Source organism: Agrilus planipennis, unplaced genomic scaffold, assembly GCF_000699045.2.
Source record: "Agrilus planipennis isolate EAB-ADULT unplaced genomic scaffold, Apla_2.0 scaffold27, whole genome shotgun sequence".
NCBI lineage: Eukaryota > Metazoa > Arthropoda > Insecta > Coleoptera > Buprestidae > Agrilus > Agrilus planipennis.
Genome location: NW_020439094.1, coordinates 1,261,308 through 1,274,837, shown reverse-complemented (window position 1 = coordinate 1,274,837; position 13,530 = coordinate 1,261,308). Strand labels below are relative to the sequence as shown.

Here is a 13,530-nt window from a genome sequence, read left to right as displayed (position 1 = left end):
ACACAGCATAGTCTTAGAAAGTAATCAACTTTCTATTTTGGTTAGTTTTTCAGTTTAATAGAGTCAAAAATTACAAATTGTATATATTTATTAACAGAAATAGAAAAAGAACGATGAATTGTAATATCAATATACATAAAAAGGGTTAGAAAAATGAGCGAAAATGTTATCATTAATCATTTGGGTCACTATAGCCGGATATGATTTCTTGAGAATCAGTCGTAATAAACGATATGTCATTTTAAACGGAGTCATTATATCCAAACTTTCCTAGAGTAAATTTAATATGAAAACCAAACACTGCAATTACTTCATATTAAGCGATTGGTCAATATAGGCGGAGTCATAATAAACGAATTCCACTGTACTTAACTTATTAAGTGTGATCATAGCGTCCATATTGTGCATGCCAGTTCGATATTCAGTGTGAGTTCAAATTGGCACAAATTATACCATATTTGAGTACAGATACTACTCGTAATACGGTTTGTGATTACTTAGAAAAAAATAAAAATATTTTTTTAAACGCAAACTGACGAAAATCACGATTCAGTAGGTGCACATTTAAAGTAAATATATGTATACAATTGGGATCCGTCAAATGGGAGGAGCCTAAAAACATGGCGCTGATTAGAGAAAATTTATCATAGTTCCTATAGTGTAATTTCCATGTTTTTAAATTACGATAAAATGATAAGTATTGGCACAATATGTGATTGGGCTGACACAACGCCTCGAAAAAGAAATTTCGTTGAAGGTAAGCGTGTTTTTAATGTCAATCACATTACAAAATTCGGAAAAGACAAATCCGGAAGCTAACCTTCAAATTTCCTCAAGTTTACTGCCTACTGTTTACAAACTTCGGATTTAAAAACTGATCCACATTAAATAATTGGTGAGGTGATTCTGGGTGATTTAAGCAAAATCATCAATGATTTGCACGTGTAAAGCCAGTTTAAGTCCGCGTTGCAAACTCATTACTGCAACTTTGTTGTATTGCACCAAGTAGGTTCTTCCTCAAAATAGTTATATCGTATCATTAGTATTGTGTTAAAACAATTACAAAGGAATAAATAATATTCACTTTTAGTATGATTCTAGCTTTAAATATTAAGGTTATGGCTGATTGTAAATACTTGCTGACGTGAACAAATTTTCATTCCGGAATTCACTTCTTTGATACTAACTACTTTCATCCAAGCTTCTATTAGTTTACTTTTTTCTCTAATTTTCCTATTTATTACATATATAAAACGGTTAGCTTTCATTGCAAAGTAATGTTAATGTGGGTGAAGATCTATTATGAAGTGCTATTGCAGCTTTTCACTGAACATATTAACTTTTTATTTGATTTAACTTTAGGAGAAAACTTCATCAGCTCCATTATCAAATTCTTTTTCTTTTTTAACGTGTTTCATTATTTTAATAAACAATTTTACGATTTATATGTACTATTTCCTTGGATATTTATCCCTCATATTAGTTACGAGTTTTGCTACCAGGGCATGGGCATACACCACCATTTGACCGATCCCAGTAGCATGTACCAAAAATAATTTCTGTAATATTTACGTATCTGATCTTTTTTAACGACTTTATAAACAGAAAGATAATTAACCAGGTGGGAGAAAAATAATGTACTTACATTGCCTCAATGTTCCCGTTATTTACAATACCATGGAAATCGATCTCTTGTATAAAAAATTATTTTACATTAACATAAAAATAAATCGTCGTCTACCCCAATTGCCTTTGTTGGCATTTGTTGCCATTACTATATAGGCCGACCGGATAATTAGTGCAAAATGTATCGAAATTAATACGTTTGGCTTGTAAATCCGTATCGTGAAAACATCCGTTAATAACAACACTCGGCTACTACGTTGAAATATGGCCGATGCTACGATGACGCTATAACCAAAGTCTACTGTATTATTATTTGATTTCCAACAACTTATTCTAGAATATCCGGCGTATCCCATAAAACAATGTTGAATATTTTAAATAGAGCAAAAATTATTTGATTTTGATGAAGGTATTAGTAACCAAAACTTATTATAAACGAAATGGGAAGTATAGTATATATCAAGTGCCAATTTGACACACTGAAAATTCCTATTATAACATCAGGTTGTTTTTTCTTGAGGCAGACGGTACTTACTTATAACTATACACAAATGCTGAACAAATCTTATTACTGTTGTTATATGTACATTTACATTATTTGGGGTGCTAAGAATTTTTATTTTTAATTAAAATGAACCACATGAACTAAAATCATTGTAGATAGCCATAATGTCTCATATTTAGGTATGTACGGAAAGGAATGTTCCATTTCCACCAAAACTTACCCTGTTGACATAAAGTAATTCAACAGTTTACGTAGGTATATATTTTTAAGTAAAAAATTAAATTTCTATTTCTGTACAAGTATGCTCACTAACAAGTTATTTTTCAATATATTTTCTTAATTTAATTCGGTACAAACATTGCCTGTACACTTTATTATTGTAATGGGTACCATTTTTTGTCCCCAATTATTATCTGTTTATATTGGTACTTGTCTATAAATTCAATATCCAGTAATTTTTGTGCCTAGATTTAATAGAATAAATTACGTAGGAGTTCTCCTAAACGACTGGATTGATTCAAAGAAGGCATACCTGTTTAAAATTAGGGGTAGTTTTTGTTGTATAAATTACGTATTAACTCTAATCAGAAAGTCCACTCTATGTCAGTTAAAATTGGAAACTGACAACGAAGCCTTTGTGGTCAGGGTCGTGTTTACATAAGGACAATTGGAGTAGATGTTCCTGGTGGAAATCGCCTCCAAACTTCCTAGAGTTTAAAACTATCTAATAAGCTTTTTTGTTCGGAAAACATCGGAATCTACCTAATTGTTACGAAAATTAACCTAATTAATGAATAGACCCTTGATGTCAGTACTGGGCCGAATAAAGTGTTAAAAACTGATATTATTTTATTAGAAGAATATTCTTTATTTTTCAGCTAATACTCAATTGAAATTGAAAGGTGTGACTAATTAATAGAGCACAATCTGTGCATCTAATATGGAGCCAGTCATTTTCCGAAAAAGTGCTATAAAGGTTGTTAGAGGCAATTCAAAATCTCATGGGCCGCGGCCATATTAATTTATATTATACATTTCAAAAACATTGACTCCACTGCTCAACAGCTAGGGATAGAAGTCAGATAAACTGTAAACAATGATTAAGTAAAGACCAATGAACGGGACGAGTTTTGATACTGGGCATCCCACGGTCATGACCCATCGACATATGGGATATTAGTTTTAAAAACATATGTCTTTAGATAAACATGACATGACCGTTCAAATTCCTTTTACTTTTATGTTGAAAAATATTTTTATTATTAATGTAGTTAAAATACATGTTTACGTATAACATCGTACAGTTGTTGTTTCCAATTATAACTACTATTTTTACACCATTCATGTGGAAATGTGATAAGGTAACAGGCTGTTTTAATTTTACTATCAATTGTTTAGATTTCTTTCATTATTTTCTGCTGCTGATTGCAGATCTACAGTTGTGTTTAGGTATATTTCTACTTACTCCCAAAACCACTATTTTTTTAAATCGTTATTTCTATTTGAAACTGTATATAAGAATAGTTTGTTTTGTCATATTTTTAAATTGACAGTACCTAAATGTAGCTTGAAGCGTGTAAATTGCGATAAAAGTGTCTCACAATGTTGCTTACTACAGAAACATAAGTATATGTATATGTAAAATTTTGAACTAGGCAAAAAGCTTCAGTTCAGTTGTTTTGCATTAAGATTTTAAAATGTACAATTTTATGTCGTTTAAATTGCTAATTTCCTCTTAATGTTTAGTGTTTCAAAAGTGAATTAAAAATAAATCCATTGATTTTTTAATTTTTAATAGTTTATTATCCCAAGAAACAATAAGAAAACACGTGTATTTCATTTGCCTATTTACCTGTAATTTTAGAATGAGTATGATGGTGGCGCAGCGTGCGACAATATAGACATAGGCTATAGAAAAACCGTCCGCCCTAGCCAACACTATTTGGCGTTGCAATTTTCAGTGTTACAATAGTTTGACTGTATTTAATTAATGAAAAAAAAAGTTTTTTGTTTTTTAATGTCCTAATGACTATTTATTTAACAAATATTCTACTATATAATTTTTACGTTTATTCATATTAAAATNTTTCAATTTTTAATTTATAAATTTCAATGTAGAATAGGTAAATATTTTAAAATAATAGTAATATTCTTTTACGATAATGAATTGCTTAGTATTAGAATCAAAGACAAATTCTTTAAAATTAAGTTTTATTTTGTAATTATCACAAATTTTAATCTTCTTTTTGCCATTAATATACAATTAATAGTAAAATTATTCCTAATGTAAGGAAGGGGGATAGCCAATTTGCCATTTGTTTTGCACAGCAGAGCCGTATGCTACGCCACTGGAACATCGGAAAAAAGAACAAATTCAAAATCTGCTAAATGTTTTCTTTTTTTTCGTTGTTTTTGTACCCATTCTAAAGAACGAAGTTTAGTATTTTACCAGTTGCATACTTTGTGTTTGAGTCAGTATATTTGTTTGATATTTACTCTGAAATATGTTATATTTCAGTAGGTTTGAATCAATTAAATGCAGATTACAGGTAAATAATTGTCCCTATTCTGAACTAAATAGTCTATTGTGAACTAAAACGTCAGTGTAGTTTCCTTTACACCATTGTCTCTGGTCGTAGCTAGTGTCTAATGTCGATTGCATAGTTAGTCTGCTTTTTTGTATTATACTTACATACCTATTCATGTGTTGTGAATTGTATTTTTCTCCCTGTTTGTTGTTTTATTTGACACAAACAATGGTCTTTTCGTAATATTTTATTATATGAAATTTGCTTAAGTATTGTACAATAAAAATATCTAAGAGAAAAAATTTATACAAAAAATAAACAAACATTGAAATACCCACTAGGAAGTTTTATTGCTAACATATTTATAATAAAAATATAAATGGAGACGCCAATGTTGCGTTGAAAATATTTATAATGTTAATGGGCGAAACACGTGTCCGCGTTTTTTCATGGTGTTGTGATATCTGAGGTAAATCCTCTTAGTTTAATTAAGATATTTTTAAGTTAACCAAAACTCCAGTAATCAACTTTTTGAAAAATTTTGGAAAGTATAAAATGTAAGGAGGGGTTAGACGAAAACTTTTTTGAGTAGGCTGCAAAAATTATGGATATCAGAAGTTATGGGACAATAATTTTTAAACTAAAACTTAGTTTTCCACATGCATGCAACAGAATATGTATTGTAAATATCTAAAAATTGGCAGTTCTCAAAATTTAGACAGGCAATTTTAAAGCTAGAAGGGCCAAAATACCAACGTATGAAAATATGTATAGGAAAAAAATAGGTTAGGTAGTTGGTTTTCAGTTAAGACGAAAAAAAAACTATTGATTAGCTTATAAGCTTTAATCAGTTTCCTTGCATAGGATAGATCGAACCAAACATTTCTGGTAACTGATTACACAAATACTTATTATAAAATTACAGTAGGTACAATTCGTTGTCGTATAAGCACAATTAATACATTTATTTTATAATTAAAGATTGGAAGTATTTGGAAAATTTTCGAATAACTCGAATTTTTGAAATTTCAAAAATATTTGATTCAAATTACAAATTTCAGATCGAATAACACTAATTGGAGCATTGTTTTTATTTATCAGTTTAAATGATCAGCCTTTTGCGTTTCAATTTTTATGTCCTATTATATAAAATAGACGAAAACATATTTTTGGATATCATTAAATAAAAAACAATTTACACATACACATCAATTATCTTACAAAGCACCATTTTAATGGTCCCTACACAGCAATTCACTTTCTTATCTTAAGAAAGTGTAATAATAAATAGGGCTATACCGATAGGAAAATATTACATCGAAAATTTCACATATCTTTTAAGAAAAACTGGGATTATCAATCCCTGATTTGTCGGTATTGGCGGAAAATTTCTCTCCTCTTAATTCGGCTTGAATTTGCTCTAGTGATTTTCCTTTAGTCTCAGGTACGTACGTTAAACAGAATATTGCTCCAGCAACACAAACACCGCCAAAGACATAAAACGTTCCATCTCCTCCCAAAACAGAAGCCTGCATGTCAGGGTAGAATCTGGTAATTAAAAATGCAATAAACCAGTTGAAGACACCAGCTGCTGAACTCAAGGTACTCTTTACTTCTTCTGGATACACTTCTGCCGAGATCATCCATGGAATTGGACCAAAACCGAAAGAGAAGGCAACAATAAAGACACACAGACATATGACTGGAATAAAATTTATGGATCGTGCAATACTATTATCCTCAAGTCTGTCATTTAGAGAGTAGTAAACAGCTAAAAGAAGAATAGAGATGCTCATTAATCCAATCGAACCTATTAGCAGAAGACGTCTTCCCAATTTATCAACCACAAGGGATGATATGAATGTAGCAACTACTTGCATTACTCCCACTATAATTGTTGCTATTTTGCTATCCAACTGTACATTAGCAGCATTAAATATGTTGGAAGTGTAAAAGATAACGGCATTAACGCCGCTCGCCTGTTGGAAGAACATCAACCCAAACGATATGACAGTTGCAACAACGGTCTCCCTTTTACGGAACGATTGGAAAAATGGAACCTTGCGTTTCTCGTCTTCTTCGAGCATACGCTTTATTTCTTTTATTTCAGCATCAACATCGTATTGAGGACCTCTGAGTCGAAGCAGGCTTTGACGAGCTTCTTCTTCCTTCCCCTGCTTCATTCTGTACACTGGAGTTTCCGGTTGTGTGAAAAATACTATGCCAAACACAAGGGGTATAATGGCCAAAACAATAGAGTACGGTATTGGATGTAAAAATGAACCGAGAATGTACGCCAGGAGAATACCAACGGTCAATAAAAGCTGGAAGTAGCTCCCAAGGGTTCCCCTGATCTCAACTTCTGCTATTTCGCTTGTATAAAGAGGGGCTGACACACAAAATGCACCACCAGCAAAGCCAGTCACAAATCTTCCAACCAATAACATCGCCACATTTTGTGCGAATATTATAAGGAGCCAACCCAAGGTAAACGGAATCACTAAAGACAACATGGCTACCTTCCTCCCGAGAAAATCGCACATTTTTCCAATAAAAAAGCAAGAAAATAATGCACCAAGGGTTGCTAATGAACCAACCCATCCTAAATCTGTTAACTGTACTCCATTTAGTTCACCACTTGTGAGTTCTTGTTCAATGTTAGACGTCCATCCCATCATGCCACCGGCAGCTACTGATCCAAGACATACTGAAACAAATTTTTTTCAATTGAGATTAATCAAAGCATTAAGTCGCATGTACATTCACTATAATTCAAATTACAGATTCGGCTTTCTACGTTCATTAAAAAAAAGCTTCATTAGTATTTGTACGAAAACGTTCGAAACCTTGCAGACAAACATTTTGCGAAGATCATGGTTAAATGCTCATGAGTGGTGTCAAATGAAGGGTGTAGATGTCTATATGTGCAGGAAACTAAAAGGTATGGAAAGAGTTCCATCGTGGGACTGTTACTAAAAATTCTGTGCGCTATTCATAGTTATTAGTGACGTTTGCGCCTTTTGCTTCCTCGATTTTGGAATGTTACAACGCTACGTAGCTAACCAACAAAAATCAACGTTGCCAGGCAAATTTATTTTTATTTCGTAGTTTATTTACTGAAATGAAAAATCTTTTCTTCTTTAGTTATTCATAAGAAATTTTCAAAGTTCAAGTAGCCTTTAAACAACAAGAATTCTTTAACATCGAAATTAAATTATATATATCATAAATTAAAAAATACCCTTTTCCTAATCTGGTTCTAAATTTCCCAGTTCTAGGTAAATTTCCTTAGGTCTGGCAACGCTGGCCAAAAGTTGAACGTGTTAGTATACCTATTCCCAGATTTGGCACCCCTGAACTGTTTTCTTTTGCTAACTTCAAAAATTAGCCTAAGAAATTTTTAACGAATGAAGAAGTTACTTATTCTGTAAAGAGTATTTTACAGAGATGAATAAGTTTTTTTCTCCGAGGGAATTAAAAACGGGAAGGTCTTTGGATCAAATAAATTGAGATTATGTAGAGAAACAATTTTTGTAATCTGGTAATTAAAAATGCAATAAACCAGTTTTTGTAAAAAATTGTTGTTTTCTATAACTTTTATGAAACTTATCGATCCACCCTCGTATGCTTGATAACACAAAACGTAATGTTATAAGGGAATCCTGTAATACTGTGTTTAAGCTACACCCACGCTGCTCGGGTGGCAGTAATTCTGCACAGCCTGCAAACATTACCTACAGCATCATCATTAAAAGGTAGCAAGTCCTAAGATTAGTTGGACACGCACCTCCACTTCTTCCTAGCCTAGGCTAAACATAGCATTTATCTAAAACTAGAGCCTGGCATATTCCTTATTGACTTCCTGTACTCTTCTCCTATTCTTCCTAATACCCCCTCATTTTTAATCTTTTCTATCAACGGTATCCTTATCATTTGCCTGTAACGTTTTAAATTAACCGTTCGCTAGTATAGAAGTGACTTCTTTTTGATGAAGGCTAGATCCGGCGCTATCCTCCGTTTTACTGCTTCTTCCATTATGAGTTATATAACTTCTTAGATACCGAAAATCAGTCATTTCTTCTAATTTTACGTCATCTATCTTTATATTCGCTTTCTAATTTTTCTTCCCTTGCATACCAGTATTTTTGTTTTACTTTTATTTATTTTCATACAATACTGTTTTTGTTAATACTGCTTCTATTTAAGCTAGCTCCTCCCTGCTAGATGCTGATACTGCTATAGCATCTGTAAATCTAGCATAGTAATATTTTTCCTATATCTATCTATCTATCTATCCTTAACGTTGTCCTGTTTTTAAAGATACTTATCGTGTCTTCAAAATATAGATTAAAAAGCAGCGACTACAGTGGGTATCCTTGTTTGACTCCTTCCTAATATTTACTTACTTACTTTACTGCTCAATCTCTACAACTGCCTGTTGCTCTTTATACAAACTACGTATCACTCTACTATACTTCATTTACTTTCTCTAGCGATGTGCCCCTTCCAATATTTTGGATGCGCGCTGGCAAAATGGTAGGTAGGGAGAGAAAAGCTCATTGTACTCTCGACTCTAGTTCGTTCAACATACTTTTTCATACAGTACCTGCCAAAAATTTTGTTCAATCATGAATAGTAGTGCGAGTCGAAAACAAGCGTTAAAGCCTTTAATATGTCTTCAAGTATAAATAAACATCTCGTTGATATTTTCAGTAGTAATGGTACCAATTATAGTACATTTGAGTAATGCAATTGTAGTGGATAAAATGATCAATTTTTCCTTGCAGTATTGTACGGATTATACGCCCCTCACCGCTTAAGAGTTATCTCCTTCCTTTTCTGGCTTAGTGCTGTTCTTTTCTACTTTGCGCCGGTCAAACTGAACGTCACATCACTACAGAAAGTAAACGAAGTATATCTATGTATCTCATCTCTACATTTTTAAGTATATTTAACATCATGTCCCATTTAACATTGTTAAAAGCCTACGAAATCTACCTACCTACGCACTCTTTCCTTTCTCTATCGTGTCCTCTATTGTTACCTGAACTAGAACTAGAATAGCCCCCTACGTTCCTCTATTTCTTGTAAACCCAAATAGTTCTTCCGCCCTTTTTAAAAGGCGTACTACGAGTGCTCTGTAGGAATATTGGCCATATTAGCATATTCCTAGATTATCTAATCGTAAAAAGAAAAACCGTGAACAAATAGACATTTTGCAGCATGACGACATAGAACAACACTTTGATCATTGCCGAATCGCTTGATAAACTATTCTATTTAACAGGGCCTCAAGTACCTCTATAACTTTCTTTTGTTTTTTTTGTAGTTCATTTAGGAAGGTGCGTCGCCCAGAAATTTGCCGAAAGTATTTTCTAAACAAGATTTTACCTAAGATTGCAATCGTAAAAACAAAGGTAATTAAAAAGGATAATTAAAATTGTTATTTACAAAACCTGTAACTGATACTGTCATTATTAATGATCATCTTGGTTGATAAATCTAATTAGCAAATATACTGAAATAACAGCAAGCTCCTTGATATAGATAATTAAATTTTACTAATCAAATCGTATCATCCATCATTGTTAAAAATAAGGAACAAACAATTTTTTGCTAAAAAAGGAACAAACAATTTTTTGCTTCATTTTTTTACTTCACAGTGTTCATAGGCTACGGAATTATATAGGGACGGAGTATAAACTGTAAAGGTGGAGGTGGTGGGTAGAGGTTAGTGTATGGATCTATCAGTTACCTTCATTCACTGATAGATCCATACACGTTCATTTTTTCATAGGATAGATTTTACATGTTTTATATTATGTAGTGATGCCTGATTACACCAACGTTTCCCTTAAGTTCACTATGACGTTGAAGTGCATTACTATCCCTGGTATGAAATCATGACATCTATTATACGCAATACACATAGTTACAATATAGTTGGGAGCAGATTTAGCGATAAAATTATGTCACTTAGTTTTTGACTGATTAATTTGATGCTAGGTGATTGCCATTCAAACAATGCATACATTTGAATTGAGAATCAAATTACCGATCGATTGTTGTGTTACATGCCATACAATTATCAATAGTATGGAAAACAAAGAGTGGCTTGATGGCAAAGAATTTGAGCTCCCAAAGTGGCCAGCTTGTTCGCCAGACCTCAACCCTAGCGAAAATCTTTGGAAATTGATGAAAGGTAACCTTGAGAAAGAGACTGAACGCTCGATTGACAATTGGATGGTCAAAATCGAGACCATTTGGAACGATTTGGTCCCTAAATATTTGGAGTCTTTAATCGGGAGTATGAATTCCCGATTGGAATCGTGTATTGCGGCCAACCGTGATAAAACTAAATATTGATCCAATTGTAATCCTAATGTATATTTATCAGTCGATTATGAGCAATGAATAAAAATATTTTTTCTAAATTTAAATATTGCTAAAAACCATTGAAACAATCATCACTAAATATGCTCTCAAGTTTAGTATGAAAATAGAACGGGATTACTATACTAGTACATTATTCGTAAACGTCATGGTTTTATCGCTCAGATGGAAACAATGTTACAATTATGGTGTGATAATCAAGGAAGACTTAAAAAGTATCCTGTTAACCAAAACACAGTGTGCTTTCAAGCTAAGCAGATTTTTGAGAGACTAAAAGAAGAAGCTGGGGAGGAGACCAAAAATGAAGAGTTTAAAGCTAGTAACTGCTAGTTTAGCCGAATTAAAAGTCGTTGTAATTGGCATACCACTGCAGAAAGTNAGGTAGACCTAGATTAGATTACTCTTCGCAAATAGTTAAGGATGTGGGCTGTTCTAGTTTTAGGTAAATGCGAAGTTTAGCTCAGGATAGGAAAGAATGGAGGTACGTGTCCAACCAGTCTTAGGACTGATGAACTTATGATGATGGTGAAAAACCAATTGAAACAATTATCACTAAATAATGCTCAAAAGTTTACATTAACATATATGTTTACTTGAACGTATTCAATTCAATACGTATGATAGGTATAACTGTACCTTGGAAATCCTTACGGAAAAATGTAACTTAATTATACAAGGTTTTGAAATTTTCTTCTTACCTGAAAGTGCAGCAATGTACTGTGGTAATTTTTTTCCGCGTTGCAGCGTTCCTTGGCTTTCTTCTGGATCAGGAACTTTGAGAGTCATTTTCGTTATTGCTAAAAAGAAAAAGGAAACATGCGTAAGTGACAAACTTAAAATAATTCAATTTTTAAAAGTCCTACTTCACAGTTATTATTAAAAACATCATTATTGTTATTATTTTCGATCAAAATCTTGGTAAGTTCATTTCTAGAACAATTTTATTCAAATAACTTTGTCATAAAATGTCTTTTGAACCGTCTTCAGTAAAATACTGTGTATAGTCCTTGTCAGCGTACTTTGCGTGCGTATTGAACAATCTATGCACTACGATTAGATTCGTTCTCGTTCAAATGTGTACTAATTCAAGGCAAAGATTAGAAAGACAAAAATTCATAGACGATTATTTTCTGCTTATTCTCAGGCTACTAAAAATTAGATCAGAAACAAGTATAATAAGCATAAAATCGAGCGGTTCTTGCCGTGCTATTTTTATAAAAATAAATATTACATTCGCGAAAAATTCTTTCTAAATTTATTTGGGCTTTATTTGTCCTTATGCCAATATTTTTAATGGACTGTGTAAGTAGAATAATTTTATACTTAACGTTGACAGCAATCAAAAAACTAGATACCTACCTTTTTTTTACATTTTTAGCCCAAAATTTCGACTCTTACAACCTTTGCTGCACTTATGCATTCTCCATTAATGATAAAGCCGGTAAATTCCTATCGATTTATACTTGTAGCAAACGTGGAGATATTGAAAACATTATGCAAAAATTTTTGCGGAAGTAATATTTTTTTTACAATGACGACGGCACTACGAGAACCGCTCGATTTTATGTTTATCTAGTTGTCTGTGATGTACCTAACTTTCAGTAATCTGAAAGGCAGGACTAAGAAAATCATCTATGTATTTCACCGTCTTCCAGTCTAAATATAGTTGTGTCACTCTATTTATTAAACCATACTGCAGAACACTGGCAAAAGCCATTACTTATACACATTTGCGCGAACAGAAGCGTGGCTAATACTATGCAAAATGTCGTTTAAAAATAGAGAAATTATTTTTAATTTGCCTATAAGTAGGTAGATGCTGATAAAATATTAAGTAAATACCCACAATGTGGAGTATATTTTGCTCTTTGATATGCAACAGATGACCTGTTTTCGGAACATTCGATTTTTATAGACAAACTGCACATGTTGTTGCTGAACAACTTTTATTAAGTGACAGTTTTATTGTACCACATTCTAAAGTATTGCGTATCCAAAATTTAATTATTTCGGCTCATATTATGTCACAATTTTAAAAGTTGTTTAATGATGTTACATAAAGAGCTTAAAGTAATGCCAACAGTTAAAATAATTTATAAAACTTTTCTGAAACGGTGGAGATAAGGAGATACTTCTTTACCTTATACTATTACAGTATGACAGAAAATTTCAGCTTGAAGACAATTATTGTACCGGTAAATGGAAAAAATTGTGCTTAAAAGAATTATTAAAAAAAAACATACAACGTGTAATTATACAACACGCTACTGAAGTGAAACACACAAACATACCAGGATAGGGGTTAAGGAATTGGTTTAATGGTATTATTTGTACACTATGCTTCGCAAGGGTGCAATGCTGATAGTAAATATACTATAGTATGTCTTTATATACAACAATCACAGCTTTTTTGTCATTAGACAATACAAACCGGCCGGTACCGCCGCAACCGCTATGTCCCTGCATTTTAAGTCTGTA

At 32.5% G+C, this 13,530-nt stretch overlaps 1 protein-coding gene across 5 annotated transcripts in view; it reads right to left on the bottom strand.

Annotated features, from left to right (window-relative positions):
* Positions 1-5,488: 5,488 nt before the first annotated feature.
* LOC108735188 (facilitated trehalose transporter Tret1) overlaps positions 5,489-13,530 on the bottom strand; it is a 68,486-nt gene continuing 60,444 nt past the window's right edge. For 4 of the 5 annotated variants that reach the window (XM_018467022.2, XM_018467021.1, XM_018467023.1 and 1 more), the window contains exons 2-3: positions 11,751-11,849; positions 5,489-7,366 (exon numbers count right to left, since the gene is read on the bottom strand). In XM_018467022.2, the coding sequence (XP_018322524.1) occupies positions 5,997-7,366; positions 11,751-11,838 (1,458 nt within the window). In that variant the 5' untranslated portion in view covers positions 11,839-11,849 and the 3' untranslated portion in view covers positions 5,489-5,996. Of the gene's footprint in view, positions 7,367-11,750; positions 11,850-12,898; positions 12,996-13,530 lie in introns of those variants that run through there. The other variant, XM_018467019.1, reaches the window with a different exon arrangement.